General features: G+C 39.7%; 1 protein-coding gene across 3 annotated transcripts in view; it reads right to left on the bottom strand.

The window, feature by feature from the left end:
• The window catches only part of FBXW7 (F-box and WD repeat domain containing 7), a 200,447-nt gene that overhangs the window by 12,252 nt on the left and 162,316 nt on the right, over positions 1-25,879 (bottom strand). For 2 of the 3 annotated variants that reach the window (XM_050896720.1, XM_050896721.1), the window contains 5 exons: positions 18,700-18,782; positions 15,626-15,767; positions 8,091-8,225; positions 3,621-3,744; positions 1,584-1,720 (listed from right to left, as the gene is read on the bottom strand). In XM_050896720.1, the coding sequence (XP_050752677.1) occupies positions 1,584-1,720; positions 3,621-3,744; positions 8,091-8,225; positions 15,626-15,767; positions 18,700-18,782 (621 nt within the window). Of the gene's footprint in view, positions 1-1,583; positions 1,721-3,620; positions 3,745-8,090; positions 8,226-15,625; positions 15,768-18,699; positions 18,783-21,242; positions 21,410-25,879 lie in introns of all 3 variants that reach the window. The other variant, XM_050896722.1, reaches the window with a different exon arrangement.

Below are 25,879 nucleotides of genomic sequence, written 5' to 3'. Positions count from 1 at the left end.
CTGATTCATAAATTATAAAATGCTAGAGTTGCTTCAATAATAATAAGGCCCCTTAATCCCGTGTGTCAAGTCTAATTTACCGCCAGCTGGGACCAAAGAAAGTATTTTCCTTCTTCCATGGAGTGGTACTGCATTGCTTAGCAAGCACACTACAGTTATCGTAAGCCTCCTAAAAGCACCAGGAAAAATCACTAATAAAAGTAGGCTGCATTAGTAACTGGACATTGCTGAATTCCTCTGCAGTTATTCCATCTCTTTATTTTTTAGTTGAGTTACGTTTACCTTTTAAGAGTTGCTTCCATCTTGAACAAAAAGGATGGGGTTGTATTATTTGCTGCATATTTGTATTTCAGTGGTCAAGGCTGACTGTATCTATTTTTTTTTCCTTACCAGCCAAGCATTGTAATCTATTAAATGCCAGGCAGCACCAAAGTAAAAAACTAGAAAACCGTTAACTCAATTAAATACAAACAAAACCAATAATTTAATGTGCTGGAAATGCGGATTGGAACGTTGCTTTATAGAGGTGGGATTTTCAGTGCTTGCTTTGGGAAAAACTGCAATTCAGTATATTTTACTGCAATACAGAAAAAAAATCCTTATCAGAATACATAAGATGAGGAATTTTTTATTTAAGATATCTGAACACTTTTCAAGACGTTCATCGAAATGAAATGGGCATTTGGATAATGCCTGAGGCTGTAATTTTAATAATAATTCCAAGATAACTTGATGTGGCGTATCAAGACAAGAAATACAGAGCCATTGCCAGAGATGCACGTAAGTCACGGCCAAATAAACAGCAGGATATAGCCATAGGTTTTCCATGGGAATCTTTTTGTTCTTATTTTTATTATTTTATTGTAATCAAGAAAACAGGCAAATTGCCTTAAAACCTTAAAAGGCTATGAATATGGGTTTTCTTCACGTTTCTGACTGCTTCTTCAATACCACGTTTGATTAGACAGTTGCTATTTTATTTTACAAAAGGTTTGAAGTATTGCTTCATATCTTCATATTGAAAAAGATGTAATGATAACATATCAATGTCATTAAAGAATTTTAATATTTTAAAAAACAAAAAAGAACTTAACATACAATAAAGTTGTCTTGTGCCGCTCAATTTAGAAGATTATGTATAAAAATAAAGCATGAAATGATCACAGAATAGTTCTGCAGTATTTTTATGTTGCGACATGGCCCAGCTCTACAAATACATACATATATATGTATTTATATATATGTGTGTGTATGTTTAATTTTAAATATAAGTATTTCCAATCAAGTTTCTGAGATTATCTGTCTCAAAGAGACTGGCATATTTATAGGAATTCATGAAATTGTACAGAAATTTTTAGAGCAGTGAAAGAATTCTGCCACATGAAGAATCACATTTTGATTTGCTAATACGGTGCTCAGAAATGAATTTAAACCCAAGGTAAGCTGAAATAGAAATTGTATTTTTTCTGTAACAATACACTGCTTTTTGTGCATGGACAGTCTGGCTTGTCCGAAGAAAAAATAAAACCTACGAGTTGATCCTGCTTTGTTCATGGCACCATGCACAGAGCTCAGAAACTTACCTTAGGCGATTTCAGTTCTCCTCGCCGCCAGTTGGTATCAATCCTGTGTTGTCTAATGTAGGCGCTTTTCCACGGACTGTGTATAAAGCCTGGTTTTATTACTTTCCTCCTCTTGATATGTAATGGTTCATCAATCCCTAAAATGAATTTTTAAAAAAGGGGGGAGGAGGAGAAATGAGGCCACTCCAAAGAAAACAACTTCTCTCCCTCCCAAACCTTTATGGTGACCTCTGACATTAAATACTGCATTGATGTAACAACCTCCCGCATGCCGATATTTGCACTGTGTGTCAGTGACACCGCCCTGCTCCTCAGCTCTTTATACTACATCTTTCCTTGTCGTTTAAGCATAATCACTACCGTAATCATGGCTGAAAATGCTCTAGTTCATCATTCCTTGCTGGCAACCTACTAGCTTGGTTTTGGATCCCCCCTTCTGAGGCAACGTAGCAGAATATTGCCTTTTTCAAATGGGTATTGTCCAACAAACTCCATAACCACTCGTATGCTCATTTTGGAACCCTTCAAAAAGTAAACCTTTCTGTCTGCGGTCCTCCTCTCTGGTCACCCATCTTCATTAAGTTCACTGTGACTCTTGACATTAGTGAGCTTTTAGTTCTTTTCCCGATTTGAAAGGCTGTGTGCTTTTGGCATTGTCCTCTCCTGGCTGGAATTTAAGTATAGCTACGCCCCTTCTGAATTGACACTTAAGCGGTAGTGCTTTGTTTTAGCCTTGCTGCTACAGATACATCTTTTTTTTTTTTTTTTTTTACAATTCTCTCACCCATCTCTCTTTTCTATGCAGCTCCTCTCTCCACCGCATCTCATTACTAGCAAGAGTCTTCTTGTCTCTTGCCAGCATGTGGATTTCACTCTTCTGCCTTTAGCCCCTTCTCTGGTGTCTCTATCTGCAAGTCTTGAATTAACTGCTCCTTCATATTACTAAGCACCTCACTAAGTCTAACCAGTCTACAATACTGTTTTGTCTGTCTGTGCTCTCATGTCTGGCATATTTATTTTTACTTCTACGCTCACAAACGTAGGCTCCTTCCCCTCTCAACCTTCTCCTTTTTCTCATTCTGTCCCCTTAGTGCATTTTCACTGACATTTGTAAGAGGAGAATCTTTAGAGAAGATTTAAGAGGTTAGACACCTGGTTTCCATTGCAAACAAAACCTAATTAATTTAGGTGCCTTTACAAATAGCCAGCTACATTCACATTGTCGTGTTTTTTAAAGCCTTTGCATTGACCTCTCACAAGTTCTTGTCTCCGTACTCCGAGGCAGCCTGGATAGGTCCCTGTGTTTGCCTGTTGTCCAAGAGGGATACTGCTCTGAGATCACATGCATGTGCTCTGCCCCCCAGAACAGACTCCTGGTTCACATAATTCTTAAAAATAAAAGCTTACATTCTTCATGTGCTCAAGTATGTGGCTACTTTCCTGGGAGCCTTTTTTTGCCCATTCATATTACTGCTGGACCACCGTATCGTCTTGATTTGGCACGAGCAGGCGATATCTGTGTGGCTTATGGATTGTGTGTCCCTCTCCAAGCAATCAAGTTAGCACCTTCTCCCCTACCATGTGCCACTTCTCTGTTAATTTTCCTACAAATGACGTGAAATTACAGCATCCCTTCTACCCGACCACTGAAATAGTTCTTCCTCCATGTTATTTACAAACTGCAAGACTATACTCCTATCATTTTTACATCTCGGCTCTTAGTTGCTTTGGTTGTATTTTGAATAAAAATAATCCTTGAAAAGCAAAAATAATTGTATTTTAGAAACACACACCTAGTATACTTTATAAATAGGATGTACAAACTTAACTCTAGTTTCATTTCTAGTACTCCATGGATTATTTCTGCTTCCTACTTGCAACAGAGATACATACCACGTAGCTCAAAGCATCACTAGCAGTAAACGTAAAGTGACACGAATTGCCTTCGTAAAACTTTAAGCTTATTATATAAATGAACTGCACTTTTTACGACAGCAACACTTTGACCAATACATCCATCTTCTTGCTCAGCCTTACCCTCCTCTTTGCATTTCTCTCTCCAGAGAAGATTATCTTCAGCCAGAATTCTCCAGTAACGACATGTCTGGGCTGCCTGCAGAAGGTCCCTGGGTTCCAGGAATGACAGCACATACAGTGCCAGCTGTAAAAAAGAAAAAGAAACTGTATTTTCTGCATTGCTTTTGAAAGGAAAAGTGAAGTAACTCCAAGTATTATCACACATCAGGGGCTGAAATACAGAAAATTGAAACAATAAATTATTAAACAATCTCAGAAACTTAACAGAGCTACAGTTTATTCCAGTGGGCACATGGAAGTATAACAATCATCTTAGGTAACTACATCCATACAGATCACATCAGAAATTATTCTTGTATTTGCAAACAAGTAGATGTCAGCTAAAGTCACTATTATCTTTTTTAAAAATGTAATTCACATTACTTTGAACCATTAACAGAATTATTACTAAAATAATTATGTCTATGTTATTTTAGCTAACAAGTATACCAGAAGTTATTTTGAGAGTTTAACTAGTACAACATTCACTGTGTGAGCAAATAGGAAAGTATGTTGTGATGAATAACGTCACTCAGTAAGCCTAAATGCAGAAAAAGTAAATGCTACGTGCACTTGAGTTCAAAAGCACTCTGCAGCTGTAGGGAATGCAGCATACGTATCGCTCATTTTCTAATTAGAACGCAAGCACACTCCTAAGTGGTGTTACAGGCAGTTTTACGGACTGGGATGTGGAAGGATTGAAATATGTAACCGGTACTGTACACAGTGTATTACCACAAACATATGGGAAATCCCAGTGAGTACCAGAAGATAAACAGAAGATAACTTTTCCATGTGACAAAATCAAAGGTTATTGGGAGAATTCAGACCTCATTTGACTGAGCTAAGCCGTATAATGACCACGATAAAACCCCCAAAATCTCCACAAATATCTTCAGATGTATTGAAGTCTTAAACAGGGACAGAGGCATCTAAAACACAATCCAAAATACAGGGACAGCTATCATTAAGGATATGATGACCAAGTACAGCTTTTCTACTTGACAGCAACAATGCATCTCCCCAGTCATGGAAAATAAAAGCATAAAGTAAAAGCTGTCAGGGAAATCGGATCACCCACTTTTATTTCTGCTTGACATATCTTTTTGTGTTTAGGATTTTTTATTTAATTTTTAGCTGAAGTTATGATGTATATAAATAGAATCTGCCCTTCAAAGCAGCACAGACTGAAATTCAGTAAGGAAGTCATAACCGTAGGCTGTTGACCTCAGCAGATTTTTGACCTTATTATGTGAGAAACGTTTACTTTCAGTAATCTAGACCAGCCAGTGACTGAGCAGGAAATAAAAATTCAGTACACCAGAACTGTTTGCATTTTGACTGCACATACACCTTGTTTGCAAGTCATCACCTGGAGCTCACGTTGAGCACGTAGGACTCCACATTTGAGCGACCTGTGTCTTAAGTTATGCATTAGATCTCATATGCACCCCACGCCATAAAGCTGAGGAATCTTCCTTCCGTCCCTCCTCAGGGAGTCAGCGTTTAGGATCTGGTGTAAGGCTCTCTATTACAAGAGCAACAACTGTACCCGTCCTTTTAGACTTTCTCTCTTAATTCCTGGTATGTAAAATTATTTATGAAGTGCTGTTTCCTCACACACATCAGACAGTCCTGCATGCGGCAAGACTCAAACATGAAAGAGGTCCTTTCCATTTTTGCTGGATGTTCCTTAACTGACAGCAGAGTTTGTTTAAATATCACTTGTCTTATCTATACAGATATGGACACTTGCTAAGATGGTGTTAAGGAAAACCCGCGAGCCAACTGATTCTAAAACAGGTTACGTACGGGTGACATTTATTTTAGACTATATTTGTCTAAATAGTCACCAAGGGTCAACACAGCCCACAGTTGACTTTAAGATTAGCAGTGCATAAAAGATGACGTCCCTTTGTCTCAGCTCATGGATCTAGCTGTAAGAAGACTTCAGGTAGCAAAGATCTGACCTTTGACTCAACTGTATTTAGGACTACTCTCCACTGTAGTGTTAATAATACCCAATAATAAGCAGTCTCTCGCCTTTTTATTCACTCACACACACAGCACCAACAAGATTTCTGTGGCTGATTTCAGCAAAACTCCTAATCTGTTGGTTTCTAGACCTGGTTTTCACAAACAAGTAATTTCAATAATTACTTCTAAAGTCTCAGCAAGAAAACAGGAGTATTCATTTCAGATTAATTGTTTGACTGCATGTTTCCTCAGGAGGAAAGCAAACATTTTCTTGGTTATTAAGCTATTAAGGTACTGTCTTTGTATTGCTGAAAACGTTTTTGAAGAAAAGCCCTCCTGTCCAAATCATCTTCTTGTTCTGGTTAGGTAATAAAATCACTGCATCGCATCCAACAGCACTGGAGATAACTACAGATGTTAACGCGGAGCGACAACTCACGAGAGTGTGTTTTTTCACAGGATGCTGGCTTTGATAGGGAAGCCTGTTTATAGAATTACTGACCCTAACAACTTGTTCTTGCCCCCACAGCTCAGTTCGTCACCTACTGCAGCCAGCGTAACTAGCTGGGGACAGCATCACTTAAGAGATCTGGGTGAAGAATGATCTTCAAAAAGGAGAGGAGATGGTGGGAGTTAGCTCGACGGGTTTTTTTGTTTAACTTGGTTGATTTGGTGACAGTGACTGGGGGTTAGGAAGTAAAAATTATTTAAGCCAGCTTCAGTGCTGAAGTCAGCCTTTCATGAAGCTAAGCACTTGACACTATTCTGGTTTCAAAAGGCAAGAAAAAACACTAAAAATAAACAAATTAAACACAACTAGCTTACAATGGAGTCAAGAAACATAAATGAGAGAAAGTTTTACAGCAAAATAGCATGTCTTTTCTGTGAAGAATGCTAAAGCTGAAATAACAACATGATCATTAGTTACAGCATAACTAGATCACTGGTTGTACTTGAATTAGTTTTGCCAGTAAATCATGCAAAGACAACTGAGCTGTGAGTTACCGTTACCAATTATGTATTAAATTTCCAGACTTAATAGATGCAGAAGTGACAAAGTATCTTCTGTCCTCTCAAAATATGCAGTCTTGTTGCCTTCCTCCGCCTCTGAACTAAAGCTGCTTTGGGCAGCTTCTCTAGAAACATGGCAACCATGTAGAGGTCTTACTAAACCCTTCTCCTCCCCCAGTGTCTTTTCCATTTATGACGAAGGCTGCCACAGGAAGTGGTTCTGTAAATACTAATCTCATGTCACGTGTAGTAAGTTAATACTCACTGCATAAATTGCTTCCAACCCTTACAAATGCTAACCAGCAAGGGAAGGCTGTGACACTTCCTGACTCGTGAAGATATGACAGTATATAAAAGGAAAGAAGGGTCTTGTACATTTAAGTATTCAAAAATAGGATATACACCAGAAAAAATGTCAAGAAACAGAGATACAGAACAGCCTTCAGGTAATAAGACCATGTCAAACACAGCAACCAAATACCAGCACCAGAATCTCTTTTAAGAACTTGCTTTGTAATGTGTTAGTAACTGAAGACTTACAAAGACTTCAGCCCTCATGAAAATTTTCACATGGAAAACCCAACATGCAGTACATCTGGCAAAAGACAACAAACTTCCTCCCCACTCCAAGGAACAAAACAATTTCCAATTCCCTAAAATCAATCAAGGTCAGAAGTACCACTTTGAAATTAACTAAAATACATTCATTTAATAATTGTAGCAAACCAGGTTTATAATCTTTCACATCCACCCTCATGTTCTAGTTGTGAGGACATCAAGAATTACTCTTCTGTGGACAGCATTCAGCTACACATGCTGAAAAGCACAGACGCTGAAATCTAAACCTTAGTTTCTCTTTAACCTGATACAACATGATCTGATTTGCAGTAAAGGATTTACTGTAAGATATCTGCTTAATTAGGGTTTGGCTTTATCCTTAGTGAGAAGTGCTTTTCTGGGTTTACTTTTGGTTTTTTCAGTAGAGATTTTAGGGCTCAGTTTGTTTAAAATAAATTCAAAGATCATATTCACAAAACCCCCACCACTTAAAGCATTAAACAATAATGCTTATACTTACAGAGTAACGTGCAAAAGGGTCTTGCATCCAGAGGAAATTTTTGTGTGTACGTGCCTTAACAGAATTAGTTCTCAAAAAAAAAAGCACAATCAGCCCAATGAAGATACAGAGATATTTTTAAAGCTACTGGGATTTTGTTTAAAGGAGTCATCCGTATTTCCAGGTATCTAAATGCCTATCAAGAGGTAAAGGTATGTTAATCTGAAATTACAGTAGCCATGTTACGGCTGTGTACCAAACTGTGGACCTCTAGCATCAGCTTACATCACTGCGTTGGCAAAACTGAATACCATAATTAGCATGGAAGTTTTTAAAAAGTGGCAGCTGATGCACTGCATAGTCCAGTATTAACCTATATTCCTCACCTCTTTTGGGAGCAAGGAAATGAAGTCTCTTTGAAACTGGGGCTCTATCACTTGCATCATGTGTTTTACTTGTGTTGGTTCGCAACTATCAATCAGTTCATCTAAAGCAAGTAATTTCTCTGGTCCACTCCAGCTCTGCAAGAAAAAAAAGAAACAAACAGTAAGCTTAGTTTAATACACTAGTTTGGTTTATATTAGTAAGTGCCGCTGCTTTGCCAATAAGGCAAGTTAAGTTTCCTCGTTGAGCTATATACAAGCATATAAAAAGCCAGCAAGATAAATGCTCGTGTTAATTACACAAAAATGAGAAGTTAATCAACACAAAATATTGAAAATTACTACATTGATTCATAAGCTAAGAAAGGATTTGTTATACACACATACAGATTAGTAATTAAAGAGATAATAATATTTAATAGTAATAATTAAATTAATTAAGCTTCTTTCGGAGTTCATGAAATCTACACACGCATTACTGACAATGAAGGGGTTGCAACAGAACGTGCTCCCTCTCCGTCTTTCTCCATTGTGCATTCAAGTGAGATGGTAAATTTTAACCTTTATGTTTCATCTGGTAGACCAAAAACTTTAAGTGAAATGAGAGGAAAGGAAAGAAAGAAACTTCTTCTAAAAGTACATTAGCTTACTGCCTGCTTATTACTATGGTATGTCCCTAAGTGACAATGCTGTGATTTCAGAATCCTGGCTATAAACCAATGTATATTTTGTAAGTATCAATTTACACTTGAATAAACAGGGAATTTTGATTGGTAATTTTCTTACTTCACATTTTTACTAATGGGCACCATGAAATTTGAAGATTTTAATAAGGCACTCATCTGAGAGCACAGCAGATTAGCAGCATCATTTGTAGAAAAAAATTAATAACTGAATATACTGCACATTTGAAAAGCATGTCTTAAACTCATCTGTGCTCATCAAAGAGTTTTGTGAAAACAATTTAAAGAAAAAAATAATTTCTACAGGAAAAAAACAACAGCCACCACTAACTGATTTAGCAACAGAATTAAAGCGTGAATAAAGCCTTAGAGAGGAGAGAAAATGAGACATCACAGTTGTTGAGAGCAGATTCACATTCATATTCTTGAATGTCTTCTAGAGTGACGTTTACAAGTAAATTAGCACACACAAATGATATTAGTTATGGTAAGCGGCTAACTGAAATTAAAAAAAAAAGGCAAGATACCTTACAATTAAGATTTCTCTGTTAATCTGCCATGTATCTCAGGACCTTTATTACTCATGCTCTAAACTTCTGTTCTCTGGATTTGATTCTGACAATTAACTCCGGTCTCCACAATACTACAATGTTTGTATATTGTGAAGTTTCTGCAGAACAATGAGGCAAGTGAAGGAGAAGGTGGAATTTCTGAAAGCGAACGCGAAGCAGATAAATACCCCGCGTTGCTCGATGTAGCAAGATCATTGTGTTGCATCATTTCTCCCTAATTAAAATGTCAAAATACTTAGAACGTCAAGAAAAGTATCATTTACCCACATGACGACCCACCTGACTTTCAGGTGACCCCATTCCATCAGGGCAGTGAAAGCAGCTTCGAGCTGCCTTAATTACGGAGCGAGCGCCTGCCGGGACAGCTGTGACAGAGCCGGCAGTGTGTAGCAGCTTGCTCACCCCGGTTACCTGTTCTTGCTCTACAGCGAACACGTGGCAGACACTGGACAGCCTACCCTAACAGAGGAGGGGAAGGGGAAGGAAGTTCCTATGACCCAAGCCTTTCCACACACTGTTGGCAACTGGTAAGATGGTCTAAGCTGGCAAGATGATCTAAGCTGGCAAGAAAATATTCCCCATCCATGTGTGTGTAAGTAGATTGTCACCATATAAGACGCGGGTTTCCATGTCTCATATCCAATACCTCAGAATATTAAAAAGAAACAAGAATGTCTCAGCATAAATTGCAGCAGTGCTGTTATAAACAGCTTTTATTATAAATTTCTTTCAATAGAAACATTTGCATCACAGAGCAGTTCTCCATAAATCACGCAATGAATAACTGTTTATCTCACCAACTTTCCAACTGCTGTTTGTTTCATTAACCCAGAGCTTAGCTGGTGTTAGGTACAAACATTAGCAATCTTTAATCTCATCTGTCAGCCGTGTTTGAATTTAGGAGAATTAAAAAAAGGGAAAGTAATACCTGTGCTACATCCTTACAATATAAATTTCCAAGGTCAGTCTACCCTTAATTTATAAGCAGCTATATTTATTAAATTAGAACAACTCAACCTGAAGAGCTGCGTTTTTTGCTGTGCCAAACATTGCTAGCAGTTTGGAACATGTTATTGATTAGTAATTTCACTGTACGCTATCTTAATCTGTAACTCTCTTACACTTAGACGTTTCTGTTTTTAAAATGTAATACAGATCTGAAGAGAAAAGGGAAAAGATTCAAGAATGGGAAAGAGATGCTAACGAATAAAGCAGTACCCTCTTTCATCTGTCCATTCATCATTAGGGGATGGCTACAGGCAGCTTCCTAAGGCTCTTTTTAAGCAATCAGCTGCTACAAAATGTTTTCTCTAGGACATTGTCCCCTTAGTCTTTCACTTAAGCAAACAAACCTCCAGCTACAGTCAGTAAGAGGTCTCTGAGGGAAATGTTTGGCATGGAAAATTGCGATGAAGCCTTGCCAGATGAATACAACTGTTTGCGTTAACGAAGGCAAGACTAGTAAATTACTGTTTCTGGGCCCCATAGCTTGATCCGTTCACAAAAAAACTGCATGTAGCACATTGAGCGGAGAGGGTAAGAAATAAGTTTGTGGCTTTGATGAGAAACAACAGTGAACAAATGTCGCAGAAGAGAAAAAAAAAAAAACAGTTTGCAAAGTTTCAAACATTGTAGGTGACCAGAGACTTCTGTGACACGTGGTGTAGTGTCCAGATACCTTGGATTGCTACCAGGTGATTCTCTTTCAGATTGAAGATCCTTGTAAAGAATATACTTTATCTTTAAAAGGCATTTGTTTAATTGGTTTTCTTTGTCTTCAAAACTTAAGTTTAATTTTAATGTAAAATTAAATAAAGCTTTTATTATGGGGAGGGGTTCCCCTACAAAAGGTAACTCTAGGATTCATTCACATACCCCTTGGAAAGCCAGCAGGGACTACTGATACTGGTCTTTGAATGCTATGAGATTCCTAAACAAACATCCCCCCTCTTCCCTCCCATTTCCTCAGGGAGGTGTTGATTTGTCAGCCAAGGCCTTTTGGCTGGTTCATACCATTTCCTCATTCAACCATGGCACCACGGCACCTGCAACCATGGCACTACCCACCTGAAAACTATCCCTTTCTTTTTCCCCTTTGCTACTCCGTTTAAATGTCTTTCCTTTCTTTTTCAGGCACGCAAAACAGCTTTATAATCAATATAAACGACATCTTTGCTGCTTCTACAACTTCTACAACTTCCACCTCATCCCTCCTGTCTGACCTGCCACCCATCCTTTTATCATCTTCTGTTTCTGCACCTCTACTCTTCCATGACCCATGCTTTTCTATCGCACAGCTCTCATCTGCTAGCTCCAATTTGTACAATTACAGTTTGTAGCAATTACATCCTTTTTCTATTATAGGTCTATTTAGGACACCTATTTTACAGGGTTTAATTTCAGGGTGCTGTTCTCCGTTACCGAGTTCTGCTAATGGAGGTCTGTCATTACAGAGACCTGCAGGAAGGGCTCTTCTAGAGCCTGCTTCTGTCTGACTCTTGCACCAGTTACCGAGAACCCTGCCATCCTCCACCTCAGAGTTATCTCAGTCTGGATAAAAATAGCACACAAGCAAAACCCACTGAAAGAAACACCGTCTACATCAGCAAGTAGTTTGTCACAACAGGAGGGGTTCAGGAGCAGCTGGTGCTGAAGCCCCCACATTAACCCGTCTCTAAGACCTAGTCTGGTCCCCTGGGCTGAATATCTGCACCACACATGATGTGAATGTGTCTAGAGGAGCAGCGACTGGTTCAGACCCGTATGTTCCCGCTATGGATTGGACAACGTAGAGTTTCTTCTGAAAGGAGTCTAGTTTGTATGCATCAAAACCGCCCTGAGACCCAAACCGATGGGAAACAAGCAGGGATGATCACGAGATCTGCTTTAAGTCTGCACTATTCCTCTCAAACAAACTGATAACGGTGATAGAGCCAAAAGGGGTATGTAGTTGTAGCACGGCACTCTCCCATTCTGTGCGTAGAGGTTGTAGAGAAACACCAAACCCTTGACCTAGTCCCACCACAAGATACAGAGCAGAAAATGCTGCAATGCTGGTTATGATACAATCTTTACCGCCTGCTTCATGTAAGAGATAGACTACTCAGTCGCACATTTATGCATTCATGAGCGTCTTCGGAAGAATAAGAAATGGAGAATGGTAAGTAATTTGAATTTAGGTGGCGTAGCCAACTATTTATGTAAAAGCAAGGAACAGTACTGTTGCCAGCCAGAAATGGCAAAAGCATTTTGGACGCTATCTAAACTGCTGAGAAAAAAAATGCTTCCAATTTTAGGTAAAATAATAGCATTCACTAGTTACTCAAAGTGATTGCCTATACTTACTGTGTATGGAACAACTTTTCAACATCAATATTCCAAGAAAATGCAAATTTTTTATCACATTACTTAAATAAAACCCAACACTGTAAGTATGTGAAGTAGGAAGAATGAAGAGAGAAAGAGAGAACTTAATAATTTTTAAAACAGTACCATCTCTGTCTGAACTTAGCATGCAGCTGATTTTTTTTTTCCTTATGGCAAGCAATTTGGTGACTTAAAAAATATAACCTGCTTCAAATAAAATAAAATTTCTTGTAAAAGAAAAAATCTTGTAAAGATACACTTGGGCACTGAGTTTTAAAAATCTTATAGTGGATATTAAAAAGACCTGAAGCTAAGAGCCACTGCAAAACAGAAAAAATAAATAGGCCTTTAAGAAATTAAATGGCTTGAACCTATTAAAATGCTTTTCTATTTTTCTTTTCAGACTAACATTTCATTGAAATCAATATACATCTTCATTTTTAAAAGGAAAGTGCAACTACACTTCCAACTGTTTCTCCTTTCTGCATTAGTTTTTTGTCACTTTCAAAATCAAAGGCTTAGATCAACTATAAAACATAACGGCAGCAATAACATATAAAAAATAAATTTAAAAAATCCCTTAAAGGCCATCTTAAGTTTTCGTAATATTTGAAGAGCGATCTTGCTTTTTAATTTGAAAAGATAAACATAGGAGAACAACTGAAGGCCAATGTACAGGTGAGAGACCTCAAAATAACAGAGTATCATTGTTACTGCCAGCTTCTATGCCAAAGGACAGTTCTACCTTGAAACAGTACATATGTCCAGCCAACGCGCGCCTGGAAATTTAGCTTTAAAATTAATTGGAAATACATTTTCATATAAAATAAGATAGTGCTATTAAGCAAGCCTAGCAGGCATACAGTACACAAAGAAGCAAGCTCTCCCATTTCTGTATCTGTACAGGAAAAACTTTGTATTGCAAGAATGATGCTACATGTGCCATTTAATTCTGCCCTGTGGGCAGAGCTAGCTCCCCTTACTTTAAGAATGTGCTTTTATCATCTGACTGTTTCAGACTTGCCCCTTTCATAAAACTCATGTGGAAAATAAGCACACAGAAAATGAGGTGGCGTGGCATTAGCCAAGGAGATGTAACATTGAGATACAGCTACGTGACTTGAAAGCTTTTGGTTCTAAAATAAGGGACTCCCTTTTGTGAATACAATAAAAACTACCAGTGACAGAAGTGATCAATAAGTGCTACTCGATGATCTCCAGTTATGAGAGAGGCCTCTCTCTCAAGAGTATAGATCAGCATTTAGGCATTTAGTACTGCAACTAAGTATTTTGAAAAGTCGAAAGTATCTAATTATATATCTATTAAAGCATGGTTTCTACGCTACTAACCCCAAATTTGGGACCCTAAAATAATAACAACTATAGGCTTGCTACAACAACAGAATTTCCATGGGCTTACAGACTCCTTTTCCTTATCCTGACCAACCAGCCAAGAGCATTGCTTTTACTGTCAAGCATGTTTGCACCACTCTCAAACATCTCAGCCTTTCATGATTTTTTTTTAAATATGTAACTATTGATAACTAGCAATCTTATGTGAGAAAATACACATTGTACACGGTAGATAACAAAATAGCTTTTGTTAGTACAAAGGCTTTAACATTACAAAATGTTAAAATGCAATGTAGTATTACATTATCATATATACAAAGTACCATTCAAATATGATTCTGAGGGGTTAAAAAGACATATTTCTATGAACAGTCTCAAAAAAGATACACCATAATAATTAAATGTGAATATTTTAAGAAACTGAATGACGTGTACAATATCTTAATTCCAAACCTCCACTGTTTTAAGCAGATTGTGAATGCGTAAAAATAGAGGGAAGGAGCTCTACATTATTATTTTAATGTTCAGAACTGACAGTGATTGAGATCAATGGTATTACGTGGCAGCATGAATCAAGCCAAAAGCATGCTTCTGCCTGCAAAATTGTATGCTCGCTACTGTATCTACAATATTGCTCTTCTATCTTTGCCTGTTATAGTAATTGAAACAATGCCTGTATTAGTTACTTACTCCTTTGAAAATGTTTTTAGAAGTAACAGTTTATTAATCAAGATAGGAAGACATAATATTGCCATTTCTCAAATCAATGACTAGGACTCATTCCTGCTTCTTAAAAATAGAGCAAAACTGTACAGTAAAGAGATCTCCATAGGAGCAGCGGCCTGCCCCAAACTGTTTGTATTAATGTACACAAAATTGGCTGAGGTGCTACCAGATTGGTGTCCATGCAGATTTCAGTTTCAACCTGTGCAAGTGGTCCATAGCACTGTCCTTTACACCTTTTCTTTTGTCAGAATAAGTTTTAGGCATTGCTGAAGGCTGTTGGAAAGATACAGAAAACCTCTTTCCCCCCTCCCTTCAATTGTGTACACATGTACTGGCTGACGTTGTGTTCAGTACACAAAGATCAGTAAAAATACACATTGAGTTTCCCTTTATTGCTTTCTACTTTTGCTAAACTTTTCTATTTTTAGAAGACACCAGACTTATGACAAATTTAGTGCTACACCTGCACTGAAGCAAACCATGCACTGAAGCTTACTACTCTCCATGTGAAAACGTCTCAAGTTAGCTTGAGGTCACGGAGGTAGCCGTACATGTTGGACAGACTTTGCAGAAAATGTGAAAGCATCAAACAAGAAGGGTTATTTTATTAAGAAACCAGAGAAAGCAGTTATTTTTTGTGAACCTTTACAGTAACTAGCTGAAACAGGGAACAACAGTTCCTTAAAGTTGATGCCCGTTTGTTTTTGCAACAGTAGACAAAATCAATGACAGAGACATTCTGGGATGTATAAGGAGGACTGCCTCTACTGAAGCAACCTTTTACTTAAATCATGGAGGTAAGCTGCTTCAGATGTTTACTTCTCTAAGCACTGGTTACCTGAAACATTTTCAGCCATTCCTGAAGGCCCGTTGGTGGCTGCACAGATGTAATGCGGCGACGTTGCTGTCCCTGGCCATTGGCTGCCCTCAGGTCCCCAAAAGTAGTAGGTGTGGCAGAGCATGGCACCAGCCCCGTAGTACTACGATACAAAAAAAAAGCGATAGTCACACGTCAAACATGAAGTAAAATTGAGAAGTCTATTACAGAACAAAAAACCTAGTACAGAATTTGCAACTATTACTTGAACTCTTTAACTTCATGCAAAAGCAATAACATGAAAAATTGTTCTGCTGGTCACTCAGGAGGTCAGTTCCCTCACTTTCATAAATCCACCTGTTTCTACCACTGCAGTACTAATCCTCCAGCTAAGGGGAAAATGGGGATCACCTTTCAAGGCTGAAAAATTACCACTCGGTTAACTGGCCAGCAGGTTGTCTATAAAGATGGAGGTTTATATATTCCTTTCCTTGCCAAAGTATTTCCTTTCCTTCTGGGCTGCATTTGTGCCTTCTGACTGGTGATGTAGGAAGCCAGAGCTCAGAGTCTCACCTGTATGTGAAATGTGCTAGTGCTGCTTCATCACCAAACAGAAAAAAAAAGTATCTATTTTAAGCTCTTAATATATTTTGTTGACAAAGAGCTAGTAGCATCAAGCAGTTCTAGTGGCTTAGTGGTTTGGAACTGGGTTTTGAAATACTCTTTTAAAGTTTGTGTGTTGATGGAGTGACACAGGAATTAAAGGGGGGGGGGGGGTGAGGTGAAGAGGGAAAAGGAGCCAAAGGTGCTCTCTGAATTACAGTTTGATTTTTTCACTCTGACATGTTAAAAACCAGCTCATTCATATGGGATGAAGCTTTTAAAAGAGCTGGGATTAAGCTGCTATTGTAGGAGTCTAAAGAAATGCAGCTGACTGGGTTTTCTTTTTTTTTTTTTTTTTTACATAATGTAAAGTACTTCGTTCACAGAATATCAAAGTTGTATTCCCTAGCAGGAAATTTGGAACTCCAGTAGTGTTTGCACAAGCATGAAAATTTTAAATACAGTGTGGGACTCCAAAAACCTCCTTGCTTTTGTGTATGATAAATCCAGCTTTTTAGTAGGTATGAGCTTCTGGGTTTTACTGACTTTTCAGTGGCTACAGGAACAGCTTCAAATGATGCAAGGCAAGTTCATTTTAATATTATCTCATCATACTCTACAAATATTTCACTCTACTTTTCCTTGTTCTGAAGGACAATCATAGCATGTCCTAACATTTACTCAAACTAGTAAAGAAAAGTAAAGATTGGTTTGAACAGGCTTATTTTTAACTGTTAATTTTACTGAGTAATAACAGAAACAGAAGCTGATATAAAAATACTGTTTCACAGATGAAGGATCCTCTTAATGACATTTGTTTACTGGCTTTACCTGTTATATGCAAAGAAAGTTCATCAGGCCTGTTAATTTTAAAGAGCGTCTGATCCTCGGGAAAATGGAAACAAGCAGGCACAAGAACTGCATCATTTGCCTAAATACTATTTAAATAAAATATAATCAAACAGTTTAAAAGAGAGAGGATCGGATGTTATTTAAGGATTCTTTTATGCCAATAATGACTCAAAATCCAAGCAATGTCAATTAAGGCTCTTAAAATTGGCTTATATTGGATCTGAGCAATACGTAGCCTTGAGCTTGCCCCAGTAGAACACTTACACTTTAATTTCTTCTGCTGTAAACTCGTTCTCAGTCAAAAACAGTTATTCAAAACAGGATCTAAAAGCCTCTTTCCTTTGACCTGAGATGAAACCACAAGATTTTTGTTCGTGCTTTATTTTTCTTGTATGTTTTCATTCCCCTGAAACAGCCAGTCACGTTTCTGTGGAAGCTGGACAAGTCCAGCGGATCCTCTGAATCTGACAGATACACTTGACAAAAAGTGTACTCTCTTTGTTGCTGAACTGTTTACTCTTCTGGGAGTGCAGAGAACGGTATGTCACTCGAAGAACTGGTGGCCAACAAGAGTGTTCTTCCATTAGACTGATTTAGAAACCTGGAGAAGCTACCAACTTGACTTGAGGGGGGATGTGGAAGCTGCAACTCGTGCTTCTCAGCAACAAGACATCGCCTCTTTTTCTCTACTGCAGCGTTTACACATCTGAAAAGCAACCCTGGAACCTGTTTCCCCACACTGTCCTAACTTTTCACTCATCACCTGATAAACCTCTTAAAGAAAGAGAAATAAAATACAAATTACTTCTGAAAGATCCATCAGTGACTGAACACTACTATAGCGTGTTCAAAAGAAATAACATCCCCAGACAGTTTTGGGAGGCAAGCGGAATGCTTGTGGGAGGGCTGATGCTTATTACAGGGAAAAAACATAAAATGGTGTAAATTCAAACAGGATGGGAAGCAGCGTAACATCCGAGCACAATTGTTATGGCAACTATACAGTAAGAACTGCAGTTGCAAGGCATGCATCCAGGGCCCTGCTCTACCACTGCTTCTCACGTTTAGGAGTGCTTTACTCCACAAAGCATCTGACCGGAACAGCAGCAGTTATTTGTGCAATCTGGTACCATTTAGGAGTAGTAAGGAAGCAGACTAGAACCCGTAATACTTTCATGTTGTGGATAACAAGTACGTGTGTGTTCCTGTTAAGATCAGATGGTCTGCTCTGCCTACATAAATTTCCATTCTCTCATTCCTGTTACCATAGCAAAGTGATACATTTGATCACAGTTTGTAATAGTCTTAGGGTTTATCATGATGTCTTTTTTTAAAAATCGGAATGATTTTATTCCCAGGAATGCTTCAGCCCTCAAAAAGTCTCTACGTAAATGGGCATGCTATATTTAGAACGAAACACAAACCTCAACTGAAGAAATGCAAGTCTGGCTACTTCATTAAAACTCATCTTCAGTTCAAGTAATTTAAATTAGCTAAGCAATATACGAATGCTGATACCACCCCTTCTTTGCTTTACAGCGCTCTAACATTAAGAGGAACGATGAATCAGGCTTAGCAATTGGAAAGACAGGATATACGCAAGAATCGGGATCCAGTGATCTGTTATTGCATTTAATTACCTTGTGTATTCTGAGACTTTGCAGGGTTTCTTTCCCAGAGAGAAAGAACGGACCTCGGAGCCATGGTCCAACTTTCTCTTCATCTGCAAGGTGAGGGAAAAAGAGTAACAACACGGATTTAGTTACATGACCAGCCTTACTTACGTGCACTTCTGTAAAATTAACCCATTTCTACTTTTTACTTCAATATCGAATTTCAAGAAAGTTGACGCTCACAAGATGATTTAAAGCAACATTTTAGTTTCTAGCTTCAACAATACTTGATACATGTTTTATACAGTGCATGTATATATTACTGCTGTTTTAGGGTCTGAAATGTATTGGAATTACATTCTTTTAATTTCCAAATTTCAAATGTGAAAAAGTGTGCAGAACTCTGTGTTGGTTTATTTACTAAACTGTTCGCTCTCTGTTCTCCTGGGAGGGGAGGGAAAGACCTTCATTCTTTGTGTTCAGGTTCATTGCTAAGCCTCTCATGGAAATGGTTAAATTTTAGGTAGCCTGTCTGCATTATAAACCAAATAGTCATTTTAGGGCCTAAAAAAAAAAAAAAAAATCAAATCTATTTTTTCTTTTGTCTGCCCTTTTATTTTAAAGTTGTACATTGAAAACATTTCTAAAACTGCAGTAAAACTGACAGATTAACCAACATTTTTACAAGAAGAGTAAGGATGAAAAACGCTAAACCTCGGTCTTGAATGTCACCCGCAATTAGATATGATCAAAACCAAATAATGAGCAGGGCAGCTGCTAAAAGGGGAAGCCAGTTTGCAAGAACTACCAAAGAGATGGAAACCAGTGAAAGCCATATTTATCCAGTCAGACAAATAAAGATTACTTTCTACATATGTGGGTAATCTTTAACCACCGGCTTTTGGATTCAATGAGACATATGTATGCCAAATGCAATTTCTGAGTTTTTTGTTGGTTTTCTTTTTTTAAGATGTGATACACCAAAACACTTTAGCCAGCAGAATAATGCTTACTGCTGTTTACAACTGTGAGCTGCAAAATACATAAACTACTTGTATTACAAGTCAGACTTTAGTTTGACCATTTGCTCCCTTTTTTCAAAATTTCGTATTTAAGAGACAGTTTAAAAGTTGGTATGTTTCTTACAGGACTGATTTGATCTTTTTTAATGTTATGTTACAACATGGTTATTTAACCATTTACTTTATCAGTCTACCTACCTAAAAACAAAACACGAAAAAAACAACAGGATTCTCTAAAGCTTATGGTCCATATACTTTTGTTGTGATTTTGGTGGTTTTTTTTTTTTACTTTTAAAATACCTGTATGGCTTTCCCTAAAAGCAGTCACTGAAGATCTTGTGTTTTGCTTCATTAGTGATTACAAAGGAAAGCTAACTAAGGTTAACTAGTCTCGTTTTTACAGTAACAGCTACAACACAACCAGAAGAGCTTGCCTTGTAGCTCTGTTTTCTTGCCCATGCCTCACATGGGACACTCCACAGCATTTCACCAGACACGCATCCAGCCAGAACCGCCCCGCGCGCTGCCGAACCACCAACCTCACCCTTGCCGCTTCCCCACGCCCCAGGAAGAGCAGCCCCCCGCGCTTCCCCCAAGAAAACCAGTTGTAAGCATCACTGAAAAATAATGGATACCATCTTTTATTGCTGTGCTAGACGAGTGAGCCATCAAAATTACCGGAAGCATAAATAAGATGTTTGAGCATGAATTTCAGTATTTGATGACAGACTTTTCAGAAAGGGTTTTTCTGTTCAAGGAAAATTTTTATTTTCAGCTTGCCTTTCTGAGAGGTTATTATCATCATATTCCTCTTCTGCTTCTCATAAGAGGGAGATGCAGTTTTCCAAAAGCACACCTTAAAAATAAGAAGCATGAAGCCTGCAGTAGAATAAGCAGCTACAGTGATTTACTCTTTTGCGTTAGCAAAGAAAACATTATGCAGTTCTCTATTCCGCTGCCTAATAATGGTTTCACCCATTTCTTTTGGTTGGGGTTTTTTTCGGGTATTTTAGGGAACTTTCTCATGGGGTTCACCACACAGACAGACTTTCAGCATCTCAGAAGGTGCTAAGTGAATACACAGTCAAAAATATCGTTTACCATACGAAGAAGATAAAACTTTTTCTACAGCAGAGAGGTCTAGTGACAAGATTTAGACATCAGAAAGGTATCTGTGTAACCGAAAAACAGAAACCGCCGAGCAAACATCCCCGTAAATATTTAATCTGCCGCTAGGAAAACACAGCTCCTTTAGACAACCTTTATTTATCAAAATAATTGAGAGTGCAGTGTGTGTGTATATATATATATATATTAAAAAAAAAAAAGAGGGCAGCAAACTGTATTCCGCATCACCACCCGCCACCAAGCGCTGGCAGGTCTCCCCGGCAGCACACTGCAGCTACAGCCGAGCGGCACGTTTCCGCCCGCGGACCGGCGGCGCGGAGCGGCAGCGCGGAAGACGCGCGGCCCCTCCGGCCCCCGCCCCTCCCTCCCTCCCTCCCTCCGCGGGCGCGTAACGGGGCGGGGGGGGGGGCGGCCACTCACTTTGTAAAAGATCATCTTGAGGGTGCCGTAGAAACCCATGGTGTCGGCGCGCTTCCCCTTGCGCGGCTGCGGCGCCCCGCGGGCCCGGCGGCCGGGCAGGCGCTGGCAGTACAGCCCCTTCTCCGGCAGGTAGGTCACCGCCTCCCGCGCCGACATGCTCGGGCACGGCGGGCGGCGGCGGCGGCGGCGCGGCTCGGCCCGGCCCGGCTCGCCTCGGCCCTGCCCTGCCTGCGCCGCGCGGAGCCCGGCTCCCCCTGCCTGCCTGCCCGCCGGCCTGCCTGCCTGCCTTCCTCCCTCCTCCCGCCCCCCGCGCCCGCCCCGTCCCTCCCTCCCCGCCCGCCTCCGCAGCGGCGGCGCGGCACTGCGGGCTGCGCGGCCGGGAGGGAGCCCGCGGGCCCCGGCGGCGGGAAACCGCCCCCACCCCGGGAAGAGAGGGGGGGAAAAAAGAAAAAAATAATAGCGCTGCGGGGGTTGGGGTTATTTCCCCGCTTTTTTTTTTTTTTTCCTCTTCCCCCAAACCGCCTCGGAGGCCGGGGGCCTGCCCCCCAACCCTCGCTCTATTCCCCCAGTGCCACGCACTTCACGGTTTTCCAAGCGGGAGCAAAACAGGCTCATTTCCACTAATTAGAATTACACCGTCGCCCTCGGCGAGCCTGGCTGGACTCGTACATGATTGCATTCCGTGGACGGACGCAAATTAGTCCTTCAAAAGTGCGGTTAATTTTACAATAATTTGAAATACACTACAGTTTTGCCAGGGAAAAAGATGCTGAAATACCCTCTATTGGCTAAACAATAGAATAAACGGGGTTTGAGGATTCAGGAGTTGAAAGACCCGAATCCAACAATTATGTAATATACATTAAAATAGTAATTCACAGCATAGCAGCGGTGAAGCTGTAAAACGCAGGAGCAGGTCCAGGGTTTCCCCAGAACGCAGGCAGCCTTCCCCGCGCACCTGGAGCAGCCAGCGCGCACACACGCTCCCCTCTCTGTTAAAAGACAGCCCTCAGGCGACACCAAGCCATCTTAGCTTGGTCTTCAAATCCTATGAAGGATTCTCACCTATATTTCAGTGAAAGCATAAGGAAAGCCCTAGGTAATTACTTGCTAAAGAACGCTCCTTTTTCGGTCGTTTCCTACTCTGTGCACAGCAACAAATCTGTTCAATTCATCCTTATGGTTCGATTCAAGGGCACCGAAGTTCCTGACATATGGTTGGGCTCTCAGACAGATATCTGCAACCAGCACAGCAGCTAGGCAGCTTTTTTTTTTTTTTAGTTTCTATACAGACAACTCAAAGAAGAGACTCCAGCTTCTGCAATTTTTCCTTGGTTTTTTTTTTCCCCCTCCCACAAAGTTTTCTGCCCAAGTTCAGAGCAGAACAGAGCAGAGCATACCCAGAACATGATCTGAAGCTGCAACGTTCCCCTATAATTTTCCCCAGGTGCAGCAGGAACTGGAGATGCTCAGCAGCCCTCTAGACGGATGCACTCAAACAGAAGCAAACACGTAGTCAGTTCCTGTTGACCTGAGGGGAAACCATCTTTTTCTTATCACCCAAAGCAGTACAAAAAAAGTAGAAAAAAGAACACACATCTAAAGGAGTGGAATTACTTTCTGTAAAATGCGTCAGCTTCCTTATTAGTACTTTAAATAAAATCTCATATGTATTATTACTTTATAACAGCTAAGTGTGCCAGGTGTTAGCACACTCAGGTAAGGCAAAATCACTACCCCCATAGCACACAAGATCCTGCTTCTATACGGTTTTACATATCTCCCATCCGACACTGAGTCCTGGTAGTTTTTTTCATCTCCCAGTGAAAATGGTTCTGCCCATCAAATCTTGGCATTTATGCCATTATCCATTAAACTGCAGTGCTGTATATTTTATGAGAACAAAATGGTCTTGAGTTGACTTCATACCTCAGATATGAACAGAGCTGTACATATCCTGGGAGACTATTACTGTCTTCCTTTGCTAGCACATCACATGCAAAGGGGAAGGAAAAAACCATAGGCTGCATATACACATTAAATAATCACAGGAAACAAATTAATACCCAAATCATCAGAGTAAGAAAGAACTTGAACGTTATCGCTGTGGGGATTTAGAAGTACTTCATATACATGCATGCATAATGCCCTGTAATGTTCACAGCTATCTCTTCCCCTTCTCCGGTCTGTGAGTGCACTCGATGCAGAGGGGGGACGGCGGCTACTCTTCCTCCAGCATCACAGTGGGCACTAGTAGGAAATCCTCAGGGATCAGCCTCTCCCCCAGCCCAAAGGCAAGTGTAACCTGACAGCATAACTAGATTTATCTTTTGAACAAAAGATGTGCTTCGGAGTAAGCAGTCAATGAGTTGAATAGTAATTAGAAATTACTATTTTCCTCTCTTTTGGAGTACTACTATTGCTGATTCCTTCCCTTTTGATAATGATTGGCAGATATAAAAACCCACCAACTTAACTGCTAATCTCTTTGCCTCAGTCAGGACCCATGTAGTAACCCCAACAATCATTTGCTAGTGGTAGAAAACTTGGTAGATCAGGTATTTATCCTGCACAAAACGTTTGGGTTTTTTCCTAGTTTTAGATACAGATACTACAGACAGATTTTGACATTTGAACGGTGACCATCTTTCATCTAGCAGTCTGCCTTTCTCAGAGCAAGAGACAAAAATTGCATATGGATATGGCTCTGGCTCTCGCTTATTTAGTATTTTTCTCTTTAGTGGTACCACTTTCAATTCTCTACGAATAAAGAATCATCCTCTCTACCTCAAATTAAGTTTGATAGTCTCTGGGTAGTTGCAAGACTACTCTAGTTGGGTGTCTGCTCTTCCCCAAAATGCCTAACCACAGCCTGGGCTCTCTGTAGTCAGTGGAGAGGAACACGCTCCACCAGAGGCTAAGGGCACCTACTGTTAGGCTCCTGCTCTAAATTACTGTCTAGAAAGGGCTTTCTCTCTCTCCCTTGACTTTGAGAACTCCTGGGTCCTCGGAAAAGTTTAGCATCATGAATACACCACGCTCTCAATTGTAAGAAATTACTTAAGGCTTTGCAAAAGTAGCGGGGAACTGCCCAACCCGGGAAGACTGAGCAGCGCTGCAGGTCACACAGCTTCACTCTGCACCTTCCTGGAAAATACAACGGTGGAGGAATAGGACCCCGACCCCTCAGATGCTTTTGAGAGCCCGACAGCAAGTAGCAGAGATGATGCATTCATTTACATCTCTACTGACATTTGCAATAATATTTATTGCAGTAACTTAATATGCTCTAAGAATACTTACTTAATGATATAAAGTAAATGCTCATCACAAATTAAGGTACATTGAGGAAGACTATAAAGCAATGTTAAAAGAAAAATCAAAAGTTGCCATGTTTCTTTCCCTATTTGATATATATTAAACTTCAAAGGTTGGCTTTATTTTGTTTAAGCTGAAGATAATTTTTCAAGTTTTTAAAACCACAAACAGCATACAATTCATGACATTTAGAAAAATGTCTACACCAAAATTACATAGTTTCCAGTGGACACAAGTCCAATCTTATTTCCCGTCAGTACTGCCAGCTCTTAATTAATAAAAATTCACACCATCCAATTCTTTTCCTGTTGGCAACATTTCTAGCACCTTTACCAGTTTGTCATGTGGCATGCTGTAATTAAGACCGTCTATTACTTCTAATGAAAGACTAGAATGAATTACAGAAATCACCCGCAGAGCTATATAATCCCCAGAAGAACAGAGATTACAGTGCAACAGACCAAAGAAACAACATTTTTCTTTTTTTGGTTGGAGAAACATTTTTGAGTGGAGAGACCACAGGATGGTCTGGCCGTGGTAATGGCCAGTCAGCATTTTGGAAGTACACTGGTGCTTAAACCATGGAATGCAAAAACCGTAATTGGCATTTCACATACACATATGTGCGTTAGAAGCATAATGTGTGCAGGAGGAACTGTGGAGCAATATGGTTTGGTATCTCCATTAATATTGGTAAATGCATCATTCAAGACAGTGCCAGAAGGGATTCTGTGTACTCTGCACATTTAGCAGACATTTAGCAGACTGACTCCTTTAGAAACATTTCAGAGGGATTTTTGTGTGTTGTCTAATAGGATTGTGTTTTTTTCCACCCAGGAAACCAAACACCCTAATCAAGTGGGGCCAAATCCTTAGCTGCGCAAGATTTACCCTGGAGACAGCAAAGACGACCCAGGAAGGACAGTCACGCTTAGTTATTTTTCCCTTTCTCAAATTTGGACCCGCTTAGGTTTTAAACACTTCCCTTCTGCTTGGTAATCTAGTTTGGGCAGCTGCAGCAGCCAGCGCTTTGTCTTCTATATTTGACCTCTTCATCCGACCACATACTTCATTTAATTTGCCAAATGCTCCCATTCAGGCAAGAATTTGGCCCCATAGAGAGGTACTTCTGCCATCTGCTTTAGATATTTAACTACAGCTTAGCTTAGCACACCTACATTTAAAAGCCTAAATTCCCCATTCAGTCAACGAGAAAGGCAGATGCTAGAGTCCGACTTGTATAAGGTCTTAGAAGAGGAGAAAAAAAATCCCATACGATAGCAAGTGTTCAACATGTTTCAAAGTAATTCACGGCAGGC

This window comes from Gymnogyps californianus, chromosome 4, assembly GCF_018139145.2.
Source record: "Gymnogyps californianus isolate 813 chromosome 4, ASM1813914v2, whole genome shotgun sequence".
NCBI lineage: Eukaryota > Metazoa > Chordata > Aves > Accipitriformes > Cathartidae > Gymnogyps > Gymnogyps californianus.
This window is presented reverse-complemented; position numbering and strand designations above follow the sequence as displayed.